This window comes from Mus musculus, chromosome 1, assembly GCF_000001635.26.
Source record: "Mus musculus strain C57BL/6J chromosome 1, GRCm38.p6 C57BL/6J".
NCBI lineage: Eukaryota > Metazoa > Chordata > Mammalia > Rodentia > Muridae > Mus > Mus musculus.
Genome location: NC_000067.6, coordinates 25,395,214 through 25,416,569, shown reverse-complemented (window position 1 = coordinate 25,416,569; position 21,356 = coordinate 25,395,214). Strand labels below are relative to the sequence as shown.

The 21,356-nt window shown below is 37.9% G+C and overlaps 1 protein-coding gene across 4 annotated transcripts in view; it reads left to right on the top strand.

The window, feature by feature from the left end:
- The window catches only part of Adgrb3 (adhesion G protein-coupled receptor B3), a 767,297-nt gene that overhangs the window by 418,203 nt on the left and 327,738 nt on the right, over window positions 1-21,356 (top strand). For all 4 annotated transcript variants that reach the window (NM_175642.4, XM_017319555.2, XM_006495818.4 and 1 more), the window contains one exon: window positions 20,091-20,134. In NM_175642.4, the coding sequence (NP_783573.4) occupies window positions 20,091-20,134 (44 nt within the window). The remainder of the gene's footprint in view (window positions 1-20,090; window positions 20,135-21,356) is intronic.

The window sequence follows — 21,356 nt, the reverse complement described above, 5'->3', positions numbered from 1 at the left end:
ACTACACTACCATCTTCCACATCTATGAGACCCCTTAGAACTTCTTTCTCTTCCTCTGTGTCCCCTCTTTCTCCCATTTTCTCCTTCTTCTCTCTCTCTCTTTACCTTCCTCTCCACCTTCCATTTTATCTGCTCAATCATCAGCTCTCCTTTATTTTACAAATTAAGGTGGAAACCAGGTTTACAGAAAATTAGCTGAGTGCTAACTCAGTCCTTGTTCACAAACACTCACAGGAGAACAGAATTAACATCAAATATAATTAGCTCCAGGGCTATCCACAACAAGGCTCCACCCACAAATTTTTTTTCATTGCCAAATATCCATACTGAAGGAAATGTAAACAAATATATTGAACAAATGAGGTGAAGAGAGAAGAGAAGGCTGTAAGTCTTACGTAACAGACCTGGGGAGGGGGTCATGCCTGAATTCATATACTGCTGATCTACAGTTTTGATGAGATCCTACTTTCAAACATGATGCCAACTAGCATCTATGGATGGGTTCCTCTCTGGACTGTCCTGTACTTTCTTCATTTAAATGTGCATCACATTGTTTGTGCAGTATCTATAGCCCTTACTGCTATAGTGTTACTGCTTTGAATTTCTAACATTTATTACATTTACATTTATATTATCAACAAAATTTGATTTTGAAAGCCATTTTATTCTTCACTGAAGGAAAGAATATTTGACTGATTTAGAGAATATCTTGATATTTATTGCCAGTCATATACTGGCATTTCATACACTGATATTAGATTGCTTCCGTTAAGGAGATAATAAAATAACCTGAGCTGAAATAGTGAAATCTCAGCTAGAATATAACAAAATGCATTTTAATATGAACACTGAAACAAAAATAAACTAAAGCTTCATCACTTTATACATGCGTCTGCATATCCATCAATTTCCTTTGCAATTGAGCTACTTTGGATGTAAGAAACATGTAATGACAAATCTGTCTATGTTTACCTGTTTTCTTATAACATAAGTATCTTCTGCACTTCTCTGAGCTCAGCAAAAAGTAACAACTTGCAAATGGCACAGGCTTCATATGTCATGTGAATAAAACAGAAAGATGGGAATTAAAAGTTATAGTGAGTCTAGAGAAGAAGCCCATTAACATTTTGTAAATGAAACCTGTCCTTTTAAAAAGCTTTTTCACAGATAGCATTTATAGTATGTTAAATGTAATGAGGCCCTTGGGAACCCACAGGACTAGGAAATAGAATATGGAACGGTGCCATTGCAAATGGTATTTAGCAAAGTCAATTGCAGCTTTAACTAGCAAAGTCATTAATGAGCAGTGCAGCATTCTCAGTTCACTTTCTCGGTGCTAAAGCTTCACTCTCAAGAGCTAGAACTGTATAGTTTCTGATGCTTAATGTTCAGACATAGCAATCACTTGCTTTTAAGTACTATCAGTGTTACATTCCCAGAAAAAGGAATTTGTATTATAGATGACTGCTGTCATTTAGAATTTTTTCCATGTAAAATTTTTCATTCTGTGAGACGTTCGTAAAATTAATAAATGTGTTGAAAATAATTACTGAGGTTTAAATGAGGACAGTAGCTTGCATCTATGTATATGCACAAATACGTACACATATACTCAATTTGAGTGATCTTTGAATGATAATAAAGACCTACTGTGCATTTCCAAGATAGATGACACCCTCATTTGTAAGATGAATTAGCAGATTATAATGTAAATGCATTGTGACTCTGTCATGTCTATCAAATTTGAAAGTCTGAAAGTTTACTTTTATCCATATAAAATATAGTTGTGTAATTCTTTCTGTTAATTTGGAAATGTAGCCTAAACCATACTGCTTTGCAATCTAATTTAAAAAAAATACAAAAAAAAAAACAAACAACAAACTAAACAAACAAAAACAGCAAAAGAAACATACTTTCTTTCAAGTTTGAGAGGCATCATGGGAATTATCTGTAGTTCCTAAAGTAGCTGTATTTGAGAGTTATCAAGGGAATTTGGACTTGTGTGTTTTACTTCCTTTGCCATATTCTTTTTTTTTTTTAATTAGTTTTTTTAATTCACATTTCAAATGTTATCCCCTCCCCTGGTTTCCTCTCTGAAAATCCTCTATCCTCTCCCCCCGTACCCTGCTCACCAACCCACCCACTCCTGCTTCCTGGCCCCTACACTGGGGCATAGAGCCTTCACAGGACCAAGGGCCTCTCCTCCCATTGATGACCAACTATGCTATCCTCATCTACATATGAAGCTAGAGCCATGAGTCCCACCATGTGTTTTCTTTGATTGGTAGTTTAGTCCTAGGGAGCTCTGGGGGTAGTGGTTAGTTCATATTTGACCCGTCCAACAGGTACAGTTATTTGAGGGTCTCGAGGGGACCTTCTCCTAAGAACCAAATGAGGGGATAGAGAGAGACGAGGACCAAGTACAAGAATGACATGGACACATTCTGAGTGGCATCAAGGTCCCACTGTATTAGCAAGGCTTAAGGTTTAAATGCACAAGCAAAAGAGGAAGTACTTCTCAGCAGGAGGAATGGGGCAGCAGAAATGGAGCTCAGCAGGAGGGATGGGGCAGTGGAAAAAGAGGAAGTACTTCTCAGCAGTAGGGATGAGGCAGGGGAAATTTTTCTTTTAGCGATTACACTGGGAAGCAGGAACTTGGCGGCATCAGGGTACATCTTGAGGTCAGGACATCCGGTGCTGACTTAGGGCTGGAACAATCTGTGGTTGTTCTAGGAGTGGTGTGTCGGTGGCCCACTTTTGACCCCCTTTTCTTCTCGGGGGGGGGAGGGGGAGAGGCCCAATTCAGAGATCAGGACAATTGTGTTGTCTTAATAGCTCCCAACACATATTGTTGTTCCTCCTAGAGGGCTGCAGACCCCTTCAGCTCCTTGGGCATTTTCTCTAGCTCCTTCATTGGGGACCCTGTTCTTTGTCTAATGGATGATTATGAGCATCCACTTCTGTATTTGCCAGGCACTGGCAGAGTCTCTCAGGAGACAGCTATATCTGTCTCCTGTCAGCAAGTTCTTGTTGGCATATGCCATAGTGTCTGGGTTTGGTAGTTGTTTATGGGATGGACGCCCAGGTGGGGCAGTTTTTGGATGGTCATGCCTTCAGTCTCTGCTCTGAACTTTGTCTCTGTAACTCCTTCTATGTTTATTTTGTTCTCCCTTCTAAGAAGGATCGAAGTATACACACTTTGGTCTTGCTTCTTCTTGAGTTTGATGTGTGTTCTGCAAATTGTATCTTGGGTATTGTGGGCTTCTGAGCTAATATCCACTTATCAGTGAGTGCATATCATGTGTGTTCTTTTGTGATTGGGTTACCTCACTCAGGATGATACCCTCCAGATCCATCCATTTGCCTAAGAATTTCATGAATTCATTGTTTTTAATAGCTGAGTAGTACTCCATTGTGCAAATATTCTTATATGACAACTCACCAAGCTAACAAATGATAAAATTTGACATAAGAGTATGCGTGAAAATTGATGAGAAACCATATCATTTTTAAACATCATAGTAAGAAATATGGTGGAAATGTTCAGTGCTTTTTGCCATCAATCAGCATAAGAAACCATACAATTTGATTCCTGCATGAATCAGTATTTCATGATTATCAAAAACAATAAAGTATTGAAAATCATTTCCTAAAGCTGATGCTGCACTCTGTGAATCTATGGTTTTCACAAGCTGTACTTTTTCAATTGTTGTTTTATCCTAACTTTTGTCTATTTGGAAGCAATTTCTATTATTCTGCCTGCTTAAAGCTCTTGCTGATTATTTTCCTGGAGCATCTTGAAATGCTAACTAGATACACAGACAGATGTTCTGCCAATAGCTAAATGCGATATGAGAGTTGTTCTCTGGTTACATCTTTGGTTATATTCTCAATTGCTCAACATGAGTTAGGATACTCATATTTCTTGGCTTATTTTATCTCCAACATCTATTTGATATTTTCCAAAAATATTTTAGAATAATTGTCCTATTGTTGAAGCAAAGATCAGTAATTTTTTTCAGTGAAGAAGCAGAGAGTAAATATTTCATACATGGAAACCTAATAATTTTTGTCATATGTACTCAATTATGCTATCATGTTTTGAAATCATCCACATATATATATATATATATATATATATTTATAAAGAGATATATAAATAAAATTTATAAATAGAAATGCTGCTATCCTGGCAAAATTTTATTTATAAAAATGGCTAGTAGGCCAGATTTACCTTCTGTGTGGTAAGCAGAATAAAGGACATTTTAAAATCTCCAGCCCCTACTCTCCTAAAGACTATGAGTCTGTTATATTACCTGTCAAATGGGACATTTGCATGCATGTATATCAAAAAATGTGTGTTAAATATGTACATGTGTGGTACATGTATGTTCATCATGGAGGCTGTAATGTGATTAATGGTAAGGCTGGGGAATTGTTACAGATCTTCTAAATAGGTAGAGTTTAATTAAATGACCTATTGAATATAAAGAACTTGCCCAAGCTATAGCTGGATAAAGCAATTTAAGAATGTGTCAGCTTATCACTGCTAGCATTGAAGGTGAAGGAGACTTGCTACAGTCCAATGAATGTAGGCTCAAGTTAATAACTATCCTTGGTTGCTACCATGAAGTGTGACATCAGTTCTACAACTGAAACAAATTGTGGGCAGACTCATCCACATGCTTTAGGAAGGACTGTAGGTCTACCAGCACTTTGACTTCAACCATGTGCATCCTTAAGCAGAACCCTGTCCTGATTCGGTTTTGTCAACTTGACGCAAGTTAGAGTTATTTGGAAAGAGGGAATTCAATTAAGAAAATGCCTCCATCTGATTGTCTCCAGGCAAGATTCAGTATTTTCTTGATTAATGATTGATGTGAAAGGGCCCAGCTCAGTGAGGATGGTCCACCCCTACACAGGTGATACTGGGTTGTATAAAAAAGCAGGGTGAGCAAGCCATGAAGAGCAAGTCAGTAAGCTGTGTTCCTCCATAACCTGCTTCAGTTCCTGTATCTAAATTCTACCCCCAGTTCTTACTCTGACTTTCTTCATGAGGAGCTGTAACCCGCGAGATGAAATAAACTCTTGCTTCCCCAAGATGTTTTTATTCATGGTGTTTATCATACTAATAGAAACCAAACTAAAAAACAAACAAGCAAAAAACCAACAGAATATTCTAGACTTTTGGCCTCCAGAAACTGTGACATTCTAAATCTGTGTTGTTCTGAGATGATCCCCTTGTGTTAATTTGTTACCACAGCAGTAGAAAGCTAAAAGAGCCTGCATTGGAGTTATCCCCTCAAACAGTTATAATGTGAAGGTGGTGGTTATTACACATTGAGACTAGCATTAAGAATGAACCAGACTTAAGCACACTATGTTTTTGTACGAAAATCACCTGCCTAGTAGAGTATATCTGGCCTGGACTACTATGTTAGCACTGTAAACACCTGATGAAAGCAATCATTGGCAGGGAGAATGGTCAATGTAAAATGTTGGTAGGATAATAAAGACAACAAAAGAATGTTTTGGGACAACACAGCCTAGACAGCAAGAGGTGACATGCACCAGATGCTAGATGAAGAGCAAGCCTGAAATCTGTAGTTAGGTTACATCCCCAAAGCAACTTAGCACAACTTCTCTGAGGGCAGTGTAGATGGTAGCTGTGCAAGTCACCTCTGCCTGGTCTAATCTCTGCTACAATCTCATGTACTTCTTGCTAGGACATATATTCTTGAATATAAGCAGAAATAAACCTAGGCTAATCTACCTAGGTGTTTGTTTACCTATTTAAGTTACATGATTTTTTTAAATGATTGAAAATACATAGACTGTTTAAACCCTAGAAGACACTTTGTTTGCTGAAAGACATAATAAAATGCACTCAGTTATTACTGTGAATAATGTAATCACCTGTGGGTAAGAAACTCTAAGATATATGTATGGAGATAATGAATTTATTTTAAGGCTACACATAAAAAGTTATGACTATAGATCTACATTTTACTGCTTCCCATGTGACAAACCATATTCATGAGGAAATAATGAACAGTCAGGTTAATGACATCTCTCTGAACTTAGAAAAGAAATCTGTTATTCTATCTAAACTCTGTCATCCGTTAAATATGTGCAGTGTAAACATGCAACACAAGCTACATCAAATATATACTCTTTCCTGTTAACTATCCACCCCCATACCGAGAAGAATGATGTAACTCAAAGACGACTGGTCTTGATTGGCAAAGAGTGCACTTCTCTCTCTTTTTCTTTTTCTTTTTCTCTTTCTTTTTCTTTTTCTCTTTCTTTTTCTTCTTCTTTTTTTTTTCACTTCTCATTGAACTTGGCCTTTGAATCACTTGCACAGCCCTCTCTTTTTCATCCCTTTGGTTTAACTGGTCTTCCATATGATGCTTTCAATAGAATCCTCCTAAGTCTATGGAAATATTCTGGGTCTTCGAAGTTCTATGAATAAAAATATAGCACTATAATTTATATAGTAATGAGGCTTTTAAGATTCTAAATAAATGACAAATTCCTTCTGTCACAGAGAGAGACAGAGAGATTCACAGTGATACAGAGACAGAAAGAGACAGAGAGAGAAAGAGTGTGTTAAACCTGAATTTCACTTTATAATATCACTAAAATCCAATGATATGGAGTATTACCATCGCCTGAAGAACAGGTTGAGAATATTCAATCTATTCACTTTAGTTGAACTATATATTTTTTTCTAATTAAAGTATAATCACATCCCCTGCTCTTCCTATGTTACTCCACCCCACTCAAACTTAGTCCAAATTAACAGTCACCTCTTCTTTTACTAATACTTTCCACATGTACATATAAACAAATAAATATATAAATTCACCATTCAATGTCCACAAGGAATAACCAATAAGGATCCTTATCTCCGGGGAAGACCAATTCTCCCTTGCATTCGTTCATCTATAAGTAGAGTCCTGGGAGACTTTCCTCATCTACATTGGGATGTCAGCTCTCACTAGAATTGTTCAGTTGTTGCTTAAGAAACTATATTATTAAGATTTCATGATTGTAGCTTCCCTGTCATAGCTAGAAATTATACACTTCCTACTCCTCTGATTCTTATAATCTTTTTTTTCTTCTCTTTTTTTTTCCATTTTTTATTAGGAATTTAGCTCATTTACATTTCCAATGCTATACCAAAAGGCCCCCATACCCACCCACCCCCACTCCCCTACCCGCCCACTCCCCCTTTTTGGCCCTGGCGTGCCCCTGTACTGGGGCATATAAAGTTTGCCTGTCCAATGGGCCTACCTTTCCAGTGATGGCCGATTAGGCCATCTTTTGATACATATGCAGCTAGAGTCAAGAGCTGCGGGGTACTGGTTAGTTCATAATGTTGATCCACCTATAGGGTTGCAGATCCCTTTAGCTCCTTGGGTACTTCCTCTAGCTCCTCCTTTGGGAGCCCTGTGATCTATCCATTAGCTGACTGTGAGCATCCACTTCTGTGTTTGCTAGGCCCCAGCATAGTCTCACAAGAGACAGCTACATCTGGGTCCTTTCGATAAAATCTTGTTGGTGTATGCAATGGTGTCAGCATTTGGATGCTGATTATGGGGTGGATCCCTGGATATGGCAGTCTCTACATGGTCCATCCTTTCATCTCAGCTCCAAACTTTGTCTCTATAACTCCTTCCAAGGGTGTTTTGTTCCCACTTCTAAGGAGGGGCATAGTGTCCACATTTCAGTCTTCATTTTTCTTGAGTTTCATATATTTAGGAAATTGTATCTTATATCTTGGGTATCCTAGGTTTTGGGCTAATATCCACTTATCAGTGAGTACATATTGTGTGAGTTCCTTTGTGAATGTGTTATCTCACTCAGGATGATGCCCTCCAGGTCCATCCATTTGGCTAGGAATTTCATAAATTCATTCTTTTTAATAGCTGAGTAGTACTCCATTGTGTAGATGTACCACATTTTCTGTATCCATTCCTCTGTTGAGGGGCATCTGGGTTCTTTCCAGCTTCTGGCTATTATAAATAAGGCTGCTATGAACATAGTGGAGCATGTGTCCTTCTTACCAGTTGGGGCATCTTCTGGATATATGCCCAGGAGAGGTATTGCTGGATCCTCCAGTAGTACTATGTCCAATTTTCTGAGGATCCGCCAGACGGATTTCCAGAGTGGTTGTACAAGCCTGCAATCCCACCAACAATGGAGGAGTGTTCCTCTTTCTCCGCATCCTCGCCAGCATCTGCTGTCACCTGAATTTTTGATCTTAGCCATTCTGACTGGTGTGAGGTGGAATCTCAGGGTTGTTTTGATTTGCATTTCCCTGATGATTAAGGATGTTGAACATTTTTTTCAGGTGCTTCTCTGCCATTCGGTATTCCTCAGGTGAGAATTCTTTGTTCAGTTCTGAGCCCCATTTTTTAATGGGGTTATTTGATTTTCTGAAGTCCACCTTCTTGAGTTCTTTATATATGTTGGATATTAGTCCCCTATCTGATTTAGGATAGGTAAAGATCCTTTCCCAATCTGTTGGTGGTCTTTTTGTCTTATTGACGGTGTCTTTTGCCTTGAAGAAACTTTGGAGTTTCATTAGGTCCCATTTGTCAATTCTCGATCTTACAGCACAAGCCATTGCTGTTCTGTTCAGGAATTTTTCCCCTGTGCCCATATCTTCAAGGCTTTTCCCCACTTTCTCCTCTATAAGTTTCAGTGTCTCTGGTTTTACGTGAAGTTCTTTGATCCATTTAGATTTGACCTTAGTACAAGGAGATAAGTATGGATCGATTCGCATTCTTCTACATGATAACAACCAGTTGTGCCAGCACCAATTGTTGAAAATGCTGTCTTTCTTCCACTGGATGGTTTTAGCTCCCTTGTCGAAGATCAAGTGACCATAGGTGTGTGGGTTCATTTCTGGGTCTTCAATTCTATTCCATTGGTCTACTTGTCTGTCTCTATACCAGTACCATGCAGTTTTTACCACAATTGCTCTGTAGTAGAGCTTTAGGTCAGGCATGGTGATTCCACCAGAGGTTCTTTTATCCTTGAGAAGACTTTTTGCTATCCTAGGTTTTTTGTTATTCCAGATGAATTTGCAAATTGCTCCTTCTAATTCGTTGAAGAATTGAGTTGGAATTTTGATGGGGATTGCATTGAATCTGTAGATTGCTTTTGGCAAGATAGCCATTTTTACAATGTTGATCCTGCCGATCCATGAGCATGGGAGATCTTTCCATCTTCTGAGATCTTCTTTAATTTCTTTCTTCAAAGACTTGAAGTTTTTATCATACAGATCTTTCACTTCCTTAGTTAGAGTCATGCCGAGATATTTTATATTATTTGTGACTATTGAGAAGGGTGTTGTTTCCCTAATTTCTTTCTCAGCCTGTTTATTCTTTGTGTAGAGAAAGGCCATTGACTTGTTTGAGTTAATTTTATATCCAGCTACTTCACCGAAGCTGTTTATCAGGTTTAGGAGTTCTCTGGTGGAATTTTTAGGGTCACTTATATATACTATCATATCATCTGCAAAAAGTGATATTTTGACTTCCTCCTTTCCAATTTGCATCCCCTTGATCTCCTTTTGTTGTCAAATTGCTCTGGCTAATACTTCAAGTACTATGTTGAAAAGGTAGGGAGAAAGTGGGCAGCCTTGTCTAGTCCCTGATTTTAGTGGGATTGCTTCCAGCTTCTCTCCATTTTCTTTGATGTTGGCTACTGGTTTGCTGTAGATTGCTTTTATCATGTTTAGGTATGGGCCTTGAATTCCTGATCTTTCCAGAACTTTTATCATGAATGGGTGTTGGATCTTGTTAAATGCTTTTTCTGCATCTAACAAGATGATCACGTGGTTTTTGTCTTTGAGTTTGTTTATATAATGGATTACATTGATGGATTTTCGTATATTAAACCATCCCTGCATCCCTTGAATAAAACCTACTTGGTCAGGATGGATGATTGCTTTAATGTGTTCTTGGATTTGGTTAGCGAGAATTTTATTGAGGATTTTTGCATCAATATTCATAAGAGAAATTGGTCTGAAGTTCTCTATCTTTGTTGGATCTTTCTGTGGTTTAGGTATCAGAGTAATAGTGGCTTCATAAAATGAGTTGGGTAGAGTACCTTCTACTTCTATCTTGTGAAAAAGTTTGTGCAGAACTGGAATTAGATCTTCTTTGAAGGTCTGATAGAACTCTGCACTAAACCCGTCTGGTCCTGGGCTTTTTTGGGCTGGGAAACTATTAATAACTACTTCTATTTCTTTAGGGGATATGGGACTGTTTAGAAGGTCAACTTGATCCTGATTCTACTTTGGTACCTGGTATCTGTCCAGAAATTAGTCCATTTCGTCCAGGTTTTCCAGTTTTGTTGAGTATAGCCTTTTGTAGAAGGATCTGATGGTGTTTTGGATTTCTTCAGGATCTGTTGTTATGTCTCCCTTTTCAGTTCTGATTTTGTTAATTAGGATTTTGTCTCTGTGCCCTCTAGTGAGTCTAGCTAAGGGTTTATCTATCTTGTTGATTTTCTCAAAGAACCAACTCCTCATTTGGTTAATTCTTTGAATAGTTCTTCTTGTTTCCACTTGGTTGATTTCACCCCTGAGTTTGATTATTTCCTGCCGTCTACTCCTCTTGGGTGAATTTGCTTCCTTTTTTTCTAGAGCTTTTAGATGTGTTGTCAAGCTGCTAGTATGTGCTCTCTCCCGTTTCTTCTTGGAGGCACTCAGGGCTATGAGTTTCCCTCTTAGAAATGCTTTCATTGTGTCCCAAAGGATTGGGTACGTTGTGGCTTCATTTTCATTAAACTCTAAAAAGTCTTTAATTTCTTTCTTTATTCCTTCCTTGACCAAGGTATCATTGAGAAGAGTGTTGTTCAGTTTCCACGTGAGTGTTGGCTTTCTGTTATTTTTTTTGTTATTGAAGATCAGCCTTAGTGCATGGTGATCTGATAGGATACATGGGACAATTTCAATATTTTTGAATCTGTTGAGGCCTGTTTTGTGACCTATTATGTGGTCAGTTTTGGAGAAGGTACCATGTGGTGCTGAGAAGAATGTATATCCTTTTGTTTTAGGATAAAATGTTCTGTAGATATCCGTCAGATCCATTTGTTTCATCACTTCTGTTAGTTTCAGTGTGTCCCTGTTTAGTTTCTGTTTCCATGATCTGTCCATTGGTGAAAGTGGTGTGTTGAAGTCTCCCACTATTATTGTGTGAGGTGCAATGTGTGCTTTGAGCTTTAGTAAAGTTTCTTTAATGAATGTGGCTGCCCTTGTATTTGGAGCATAGATATTCAGAATTGAGAGTTCCTCTTGGAGGATTTTACCTTTGATGAGAACGAAGTGCCCCTCCTTCTCTTTTTTGATGACTTTGGGTTGGAAGTCAATCTTATCAGATATTAGGATGGCTACTCCAGCTTGTTTCTTCATACCATTTGCTTGGAAAATTGTTTTCCAGCCTTTTATTCTGAGGTAGTGTCTATCTTTTTCTCTGAGATGTGTCTCCTGTAAGCAGCAAAATGTTGGGTCTTGTTTGTGTAGCCAGTTTGTTAGTCTATGTCTTTTTATTGGGGAGTTGAGACCATTGATGTTAAGAGATATTAAGGAAAAGTAATTGTTGCTTCCTCTTATTTTTGTTGTTAAAGTTGGCATTCTGTTCTTGTGGCTGTCTTCTTTTAGGTTTGTTGAGGAATTACCTTCTTGTTTTTCTGAGGGCGTTGTTCCCATTCTTGTATTGGTTTTTTTCTGTTATTATCCTTTGAAGGGCTGGATTCGTGGAGAGATAATGTGTGAATTTGGTTTTGTTGTGCAATACTTTGGTTTCTCCATCTATGGTAATTGAGAGTTTGGCTGGGTATAGTAGCCTGGGCTGGAATTTGTGTTCTCTTAGTGTCTGTATAACATCTGTCCAGGCTCTTCTGGCTTTCATAGTCTCTGGTGAAAAATCTGGTGTAATTCTGATAGGTTTGCCTTTGTATGTTACTTGACCTTTTTCCCTTACTGCTTTTAGTATTCTATCTTTATTTAGTGCATTTGTTGGTCTGATTATTATGTGTTGGGAGGAATTTCTTTTCTGGTCCAGTCTATTTGGAGTTCTGTAGGCTTCTTGTATGTTCATAGGTATCTCTTTCTTTATATTTGGGAAGTTTTCTTCAATAATTTTGTTGAAGATGTTTGCTGGTCCTTTGAGTTGAAAATCTTCATTCTCATCCACTCCTATTATCCGTAGATTTGGTCTTCTCATTGTGTCCTGGATTTCCTGGATATTTTGAGTTAGGATCTTTTTGCATTTTCCATTTTCTTTGATTGTTGTGCCGAGGTTCTCTATGGAATCTTCTGCACCTGAGATTCTCTCTTCCATCTCTTGTATGCAGTTGCTGATGCTCAAATCTATGGTTCCAGATTTCTTTCCTAGGGTTTCTATCTCCAGTGTTGCCTCACTTTGAGTTTTCTTTATTGTGTCTACTTCCCTTTTTAGGTCTAAATGGTTTTGTTCATTTCCATCACCTGTTTGTATGTTTTTTCCTCTTTTTCTGTAAGGACTTCTACCTGTTTGATTGTGTTTTCCTGTTTTTCTTTAAGGACTTGTAACTCTTTAGCAGTGTTCTCCTGTATTTCTTTAAGTGATTTATTAAAGTCCTTCTTGATGTCATCTACCATCATCATGAGATATGCTTTTAAATCTAGGTCTAGGTTTTCGGGTGTGTTAGGGTGCTCTGGACTGGGCGAAGTGGGAGTGCTGGGTTCTGATGATGGTGAGTGGTCTTGGTTCCTGTTAGTAGGATTCCTATGTTTACCTTCCCCATCTGGTAATCTCTGGAGTTAGTAGTTATAGTTGACTCTGTTTAGAGATTGTTCTTCTGGTGATTCTGTTACTGTCTATCAGCAGACCTGGGAGACAGATTCTCTCCTCTGAGTTTCAGTTCTCAGAGCACTCTCTGCTGGCAAGCTCTCTAACAGGGAAGGTGCGCAGATATCTTGTTTTTGGACCTCCTCCTGGTCGAAGAAGAAGGCCCAAAAGAGGGCCTTTCTCAGAAGCTTTGTTGCTTTGGCAGTTCCCAGAAGCTGTCAGCTTCTGTGGTGCAGACTCTCACCTGTGCAGACTAAATTCCTAAGTTCCAGGGAGTCCTGGAACCAAGATGGCGACCGCTGCTCCTGAGGCTGAGGCCGCCTCACGAGCCAGGCGGACACCTGTCCTCTGGTCCGGACGGTGGCCGGCTGTCTGCAGCCTGCAAAGGGTACTGCCTCAGCGGCTCTGTGCTTCCGCCTGTCCCAGAAGCTGTCCAGTTCTCTGGCGCACCCTCTAACCTGTTCAGACTAATTTCCTAAGTTCTGCTGAGTCCCCTTTTTTCTCCTCTTCTGAGGTTTTTCATGAGGGTTAGGTGTAGGAGTTACACTGATGGGAGATGAAAGCTACATTTCTCTTTGTCTATACTGATAAGAATATAGAATGAAGTTAGGAATTATATTACTTTAAAAAAGTAATGGTAGTATGTTTTCCTCTTGAGTTCTCTGACTTCCAGCAACAGGAAGCTGACTAAGCTTTACTGTACCTCTAGTGAGACTAAACTAATCAAATCTAGATTGGGGTGTGTGTGTGTTTATATGTGTGTGTGTGTTGTATATATGTATGTGTTGTATTTGTGTGTTTGTTGTGGCAGTGTGTGCTGTGGATATGTGCATGCTTAATTTGTCTTGTTATTTGATACTGAAGATTGAGCATAGGTTTTTTACACATTAAGTATGTTCTCTACCAGCTAAATTTTATTTAAGTCTTATTTTCCATATGGACAATGAGGTAGAGATAGGACAGTGTAAGTTGAATAGCTTCTCTTGACAAGAACTCAGTGTCCATGGCACCAGACAATGTAACAGAATTTATGTGGAGCATCTGACTTAGAACACTGGAAATGTTCAGGTAGTTAGGATGAAGTCACTGTTGTTTTCCATTGTGTCCCTTCTTTATGTCTTTAGCTATCTATGTCCACATCTGCATACTTGCATTGTTTCCAGAGCAAGAGCAGTTTTGATTCAAGAAGATCTGAAACGTGCCAAGTTGTGCCATTTCTGATAGGTGATTTCCTGAAGCAAATGCAATTTATGTCTATGAACCCTTGGAAGTCCGAAAGAACACAGGGCTAACCTGGTTATAACTGGAGAACACAGACCCCTATTTTCTCATTCTTACTCTTATAGATTAGATAGATAGATAGATAGATAGATAGATAGATAGATAATTTTAAAACCATTCAAGAAAATATTCTCAGCCAGGTTTGGAAGAAAAGCAGTACACGAAGCTCTAAGTGTCAGAATCTGCCTGAAGAAGAAAAATAGACAGGAGGGAGAGAGGAAGTCAAGTGTTTTGTGGTATAGATAAATCTGCCATCACACAAGGGGTTGAGGAACTAAGAGAAAGAGCCTCATGAATGTCCGGCACTCAGGCTCTGGGTTTGGCTAGTACCCAAACAAGGGTGCTATAAAACGGGAGAAAAGTAATGCTTTTGGAGTTAGAACTCAGAAACCACACCATCATAGCAGTGAGGTTCTGCAAGCACCTGCAGTGACAAACGGGTTTCTGTGTGTATACGGTCACACTTCATCAGGAGACCATTATTTGTTAACATGCCTTCAGCAGTATGAGTTCTCCTGAAGGGTAATCCCTGACAATCTTCTGTAATCTTTTAATATTGAGGGCTACTTAGAATTTTGTTTTCATCAGGGCCAAGTGGATGAATCAGATCTCATTCTTTTGACTATAGTAAATTATAAAAAAACTGTATGTCTCCAAATTGCTAGATGAGTAGATACCAAATTTGAAATGTCTCCATTTTACTTCTTAATGTGGAAAAATTGGAGGGTGGATGGGGGGAATAAAATATGGAGTGTAAATCTAAAAACTACACCCTGCTTCCTTGTTAGCTTTTAGTAATACAGAGTCTCAGCTTACCTTCAGACACTCCAGAGTGCCTCAGCATCTGAGCCAGTGTCCCCAGCCAGTTCCAGCCAGCCTCCGTGCTTGCTCTGAAGGGAGGGAATAAGGTTTCAGCTGTTCTTTTTACCAATAGATTTTTTTTCCTCACATCCTAATTTTGTAGGGTTTGTGTTAGGCTTCCCTGACCCCTTCCTCTGGCCTCATCTACATCCTTGAGAGTTAGACGTACTTACAGGATTACATTAGGGGGAAAGAATCCAATTATGAATACCACTGTAGAACCATTTCACTGTAGAAGAGGATGTCAAGTCCTCTGTACACAGGAAGAGAACGAGAGAATAAAATCAAATGAGACACATTGAGCATGCTGATCCTTGTGTTCTTCTGCAAGACAAATACATATTTTGGTTGGTGTTAAAACAGGGAAAATCTAAAAGGAAATAGTAAAGGCAATTTAGAGGAGAGTGCAGAATGTCTGTCATAGTTGTCAGTGCTGCAGGGGTTGAGACGTAGCTCCACTCCATCACCTCCATTAGCTGAAGTGTCTCCTTAATCTTTAGGGACCTTCATGGTGTTATAATAGGATCAGTAGCATAGTCCCAGAAAAGAATGTTTTAGCCAGTGTAAGGTAGAGTTAAGGTTTAATAAAAATTGAAATACAAGTGGATAAGGAAGTGATAATGACACAAGAGAGCATTGGTGTGGGCTTCTCAGAGAATAGTCTCAGTTTATCAAAAGACATTTTAAATACTTTTTTTTCTTTTCTTTGTGTGTGTATGTGTGCACATGTATGTTATGTGTGTGTGTGTGTGTGTATGTGTGTGTGTGTGTGTGTGTGTGTGTGTGTTCCTAGTGTGGACAAGAAAATAAAGTGTCTGGAAAGAAGCTATGGAAACTCTGTAATTAAGGTAATTTTGAACTGCCTGGTGTGGGTGCTGAGAGCCAAACTCATGTCCTACAAGAGCGGTAATTTTTCTAACAGCTGACCCATGTTTCTAGCCAAGCCAGCCAAAGACATTTTTGACATAAATTTAGGAAAAGGTATTAGGAGCAGGATGCTCAGATAAAGAACAAGGCCCTCGTGTGACTACTGTCTTCCCAGGGGAGAACAATAATTCATATATTCTAGTGATGAACATATATAAGATGTAGGGAAACTGATGGATTTTGTTCTGTAATGGGTTTCTACAGAGTCCTTCATTCCTATACCAGAAGTCACTAAAGCGGTTTAGGATTTGTATTTTTTATAAAGGAAGTTTCCAGTGAGATTTCTGGTACACCTCAGTTTACAGCTAGGAAAATAGAAAGGCCTCAAACAAATGTTAATTGTGCTCAAGTTTGTGACTCTCAGGTGCTCTTAGGCTTCAACCAAACTCCAGATTACTAAACTACTTTTCATTCCCAACAGTCCTGTGGTTTCCTCCATTTTTCCAACTTGTCTTGTAATTAGAAAATTTGAGACATATGCCTTTTTAAAATGCTTAAAAGTGTGTAGCCAAGAATTTTTAAGTTGATTTGAATTGTACCATTTCCAATGACAGAGACAGAATATTTGTTTGTTTTGATAAGAAAAAACTTGACAATAGCAATGTATATTTTCTAAACTTTTTCAAATGTATGCAGTCTCGGTGCATTTAAGTGTCAATTATATATACAGTTGGTAAATTAGTCTTTAGCCCATCTGTCGCATTTACCTGACGACTTCAGTTAGTTAATGATTTAAAGCCAGCTTTTCTAGGTCCCTTCCCAGCTTGCCTGTTCCTGTCATTACATTTTCTTTCTGCTTTCTGTAACTCTCACCATTCCATCATTGATAATCTGACAGAAGAATCTGGAAATTATAACAAATAATTTACAAGTAGACTCTTGGCAGAACCAGTCAGCCAGTTTGGAGGGAGTGACATTGTTGTCTTTAAGAGTTCCTTTGCTGTTGCTTTCTTCATGCTTTCCCCCTTATATCATATGTCATTGTGCCTTCCTAAGTATTAAGATAACTGTATTTGCTGCTATCTGTACTTACAAAACTTCTAATGTTTAATTACTGAACACGGTGTATCAGTCTATTCAATGACAACTACACTCCATGATCTATCCAGAGTAGCATCTGCCTATTTTATGTATGCCTAGTAGGACGGCACATTTCACGCTGATGCTAATTCTCATCGGGTGGTATTAAAGTTTTGATAAGATGGGAAGTGAGAGATGCATGAAATTTCATCTAAGAGTTAAAAGGGTAGGAAGGACAGAGGATGAAACCAAGTTTTGTGGGGAGGAAGAGGACAAAAAGTGTTCTCATCACGGGGGACCCCAATGGAGGAGTTAGGGGAAGGACTAGAGGAGCTGAAGGGGATTGCAACCACATAGGAAGAAAACAGTTTCAACAACTAGCTCCTTGCCTCCCAGAGCTCTCAGGGACTAAACCACCAACCAAAGAGTATAGATGGAGGGATCTATGGTTCCAGCTGCATACATAGCAGAGGATGACATCAGTGAGAGGGAGCCCCTTGGTCCTGTGGAGGAGTGATGCCCCAGCATTGGATTAGGGAATGCCAGGACAGTAAGGCAGGAGTGGGTGGGTGGGTGGGTGAGTATCCTCATAGAAGCATGGGGGAGGTGGGAGGGGATAGGGAGTTTGCAGAGGGCAAACAGAGAAAAAGAAGTATTCTCATCTTCCTGCTTTTATGTAAAGATTGGCCACTAAAAGGAAACGGATAGCCAATGATTTAAAATTGGATTGCATTCATTTTCTAGTATTACTTTCTCTTGTTTTCACCGGTGATGAATTTAAATAATTTAGAAATATCAGGCACTAAGGCTAATGAGATGGGTCAGCAGTTAAGATAATTTTTGCTTCCTGAAAGGACCTAGGTTCTAGTTCCAGAACCCAATTGGAGACTCGCAACTCTTGGTAACTCCAGTTCCATAGGATCCAATGCCTGTCTCTGGCCTTTGCAGGATGGACACACACACACACACACACACACACACACACACACACGCATGGTACACAAACATACATTCAGACAAACCATTCATATCCATAACATTTTTTAAACCCAGGATATAACAAGCATCCTGTGGTATAAAAAGTTGTAACTTAATTCATAGCTAAAAGCATATTTTCACCTACACTTGGCTTAAATATTTATGAAATGTATACTTCCAAGTCCTCAAAAAAATTGTGATAAACCAAGGATAATGAGACCCTTGAAATGAAATATTAGATGAATACAGTATAAATGTGTGCTAGAACATTTTAGCTATTCAAAATTTGTCAGAAAAGTAATAGATTCATGAATCTAAGGACAACCAGATTAGATCTGATAGAGGGGAAAATCAATGTAGTACACCCTTTTAGCACCGTTAGGAATATGAAGATGTACTCCTAGAAATTAGAAATGTGAGCAGGACCTATGCCCTCCATAAGACCTTCTCTGATTAGCACAAACTGTGTTTGATGCTCAGGAATATCTGCCTTGTGTTATATGCATCTCTTCATGTGTTATAGAAACATTCCATAGGCGTTGTATCTTATTCACACCTATAGGACTATAGCCGTTTGGTATTTTGTTGTTGTTGTTGTTGTTGTTTTCAGAAAAGGAAGCATATTTTATGAAATACTAGGTAGTTCCTCAAAGTATAGTTTATGGCTTGTTTTGTTTGATAAGAAGTAAGATGTCTTGAGTATGTTGTTTTAAGAGTAAAATTATGATATTGTTCATTATAGAGTTACTAACACATAGCTATTAAAATTGAGAATAAATAAATGAGGCTTAGTGGGTTTCATAAATTTTAGTGATACTGATTTTTGGTTCTAATTAAATTCACAAGTTGACCTAACAAATATCACTCATTCCTCAATGACTCATTCCTAGACATTCTGGAAGTTCCTATAAACCCTGTAATTATAGACTTCAGGGCCTCATAAGTATACTTGGAAAATGAGCACAGTGTCCCATGTAAGCATTGTACTTTTAAACTGTGTTGGCCTGTTCAGTATTTTTACCAATGACTTAGCTGGATAAGGACATAGTCATGTTTGTATTTTAATCCCGCAATGATTCAAAGCTTAGAAACAATAATGGAAGTGTTGGATGCCAAAACATAAAAATTAAAATGCTCCCAATAAACTTCTGTGTGTAAGAAGCAATGTGAGTAATACCACTCCACCTTAGGAAGAGATTAAGCAGCTAGCTGATATAATCTTTAATTTGAATTATTATAAACATGTTTTCTAAATTGGAAAAGAAATAGTACCACTTTGCTATGCACAGATTGGACTCAAGTGAGTGATTTCACTAAATGGACTTTTAAGATGTGTTTCAGGAAGTGTGTATCATGAAGAATAAGAGAACATTAAACCACAGGATATATTTAATGGATAAGTAACACCTTGGGAGCATGATAGAACTTTGAAATATGTAAATATTTTACAGAAAGAATTGAGTTAGTTTCAGGGCGGGGGAGGGGGGCCAGAATTAAGAATTTTCCAGGATCAGAACTATTCAAAACAAATTACTTGGATTGACTCAGTGTACAAAACCTATCTTTTATTCTAAAGGCTATGGTAGATACTCAGCACATCGTTATTCAAATGCATGAAATCCAACACCTCCTTTTCTTAGAGTTCCATTACATATAACCTCACTAAAGTTGACCTGTTGATTAAAGTTCTGTTTGTTACAGGACTCTGATAATGGACAGTTAGCAAGATCCTGTTCTCTAGGAAAAGCTAATTAGTAGATGACATGGTGTTGGTTTGTTCACATGTGTAATGCAGGAAGTTTTTACTCAATTATAAATGTTGTCAATACTTTGGTCTTCAAAAAAGTAATTGAGCAAATATAATCAGAGAAATAAATGTGACATAGAAGTCACCGTAACACAGATCTATACAGTGCATGGGACATTTGGCTTTCCTTTTCAACAAACTAAATACCAATTAGAGTTGGCATAAAAATATGACTTTGATGGAATTCCACAAAATGTGTTATGAAATTCATGGAAAGGAAAACGTAAAGTTCTTACAGGAAAAAATACTTTGTAGTATATCTTTAACATACAAGAGTATCAAGTCATCCTTTGTTATTATTTCCTACAATTCATCAATTTTTATATGTGGACTTATGGTATATTTTATTCTCTGTTTATTTTTAGGGCACTTTGAATCCATATTGCGTGTTATGGGATGACTCAAAATCGTAAGTGGCCAATGCTTTGTAATATTACATTGTGATTAATGTTCAAAGTATATTAAATAAATTTAGCTATCTGATATTAAACTGGACTGTAATACTATCGGATGAGGGTTTTTCTCTGAAGACATTGCAAGGCAGCATGATTAATATATCCGTGGCATCACAATGCTATCAGTTACTTTTCCAAATGAAATTATTTAATGTGTAAGGCATATTGGGATGCAAATTCCAAAGGGATATTTTTTAAGCTCTGATATTTTAGAGTTATAAAATCTCAAATGTTTTCACACAATGCCTTAATAATTCAGGTTAGTATTGCAACAGGAAACAACAAGGTCTCTGGTCATTTAACAAAACCATTTATGACCTAAAGTCTGTTACAGGAGTAATGTAATATATATGGACATTATGAGGTATACAGCTATTAAACTGAATGATTTTTAGTATCTAGTCATATATTTTATGAATCATGCAGACAAAAGAAAGTAAGGGCACTAAACAAACATGAGTGAATCTGTGTTTTTATTATTCTTTTAATTAATTGCAGTGTCTGGTTAAGCTCATCATCAGAGCAATGATAACTCTGAAGTTTTGATGGGTAAAGGTAAAAAACACGTAGTTAATTCTTAGAGTCATGTGTATTCCAAACTTTTTGTTTGCTTTGATTTGATTTGTTTTGTTGAATGGGGGCCCAGTAAATGCCAAATGAAGCCCACAAATAATACTGCCAGATGTGTGTTTTTGGAACATTTTTCTCAGTGCCATTCATTCTAAATATGATCTATCTCTAAGATTTTTTATGATGTTACAGTTTCTCATCGGAGAGTCTAAAAGGGAATGCTGTTAGAATTCTAGGAATTATAATTATGTTTGAGCATAGAGTACTTGGTGAAAATTTTAAAATAGTTTTCTTCATGAGGACAAAGTCAGTAATATTAAGAATTTGGGGCAAAATTTCTGATATTTTATGGGTTGTCTTTTGAAACCCTAGAGCCATAAAGAGAAACCAAACTCGCTCTGATGATAATGTGGGCCGAATCCTCTGATGCATGTCATTGATGCTTTTGTTTAAAAATATTGTTGAAATTTTTATCGAAGTCAGATTGTCCAAAACTTTGCTATCTCACTCAACTGCTAGTGGAAATTTTGGTTGTGTATTCTAAGTTACTTGAGATACCTTGTGGCCAAAAAAGGGGTAAAAGGTAATAACAATCTGAATGAACGT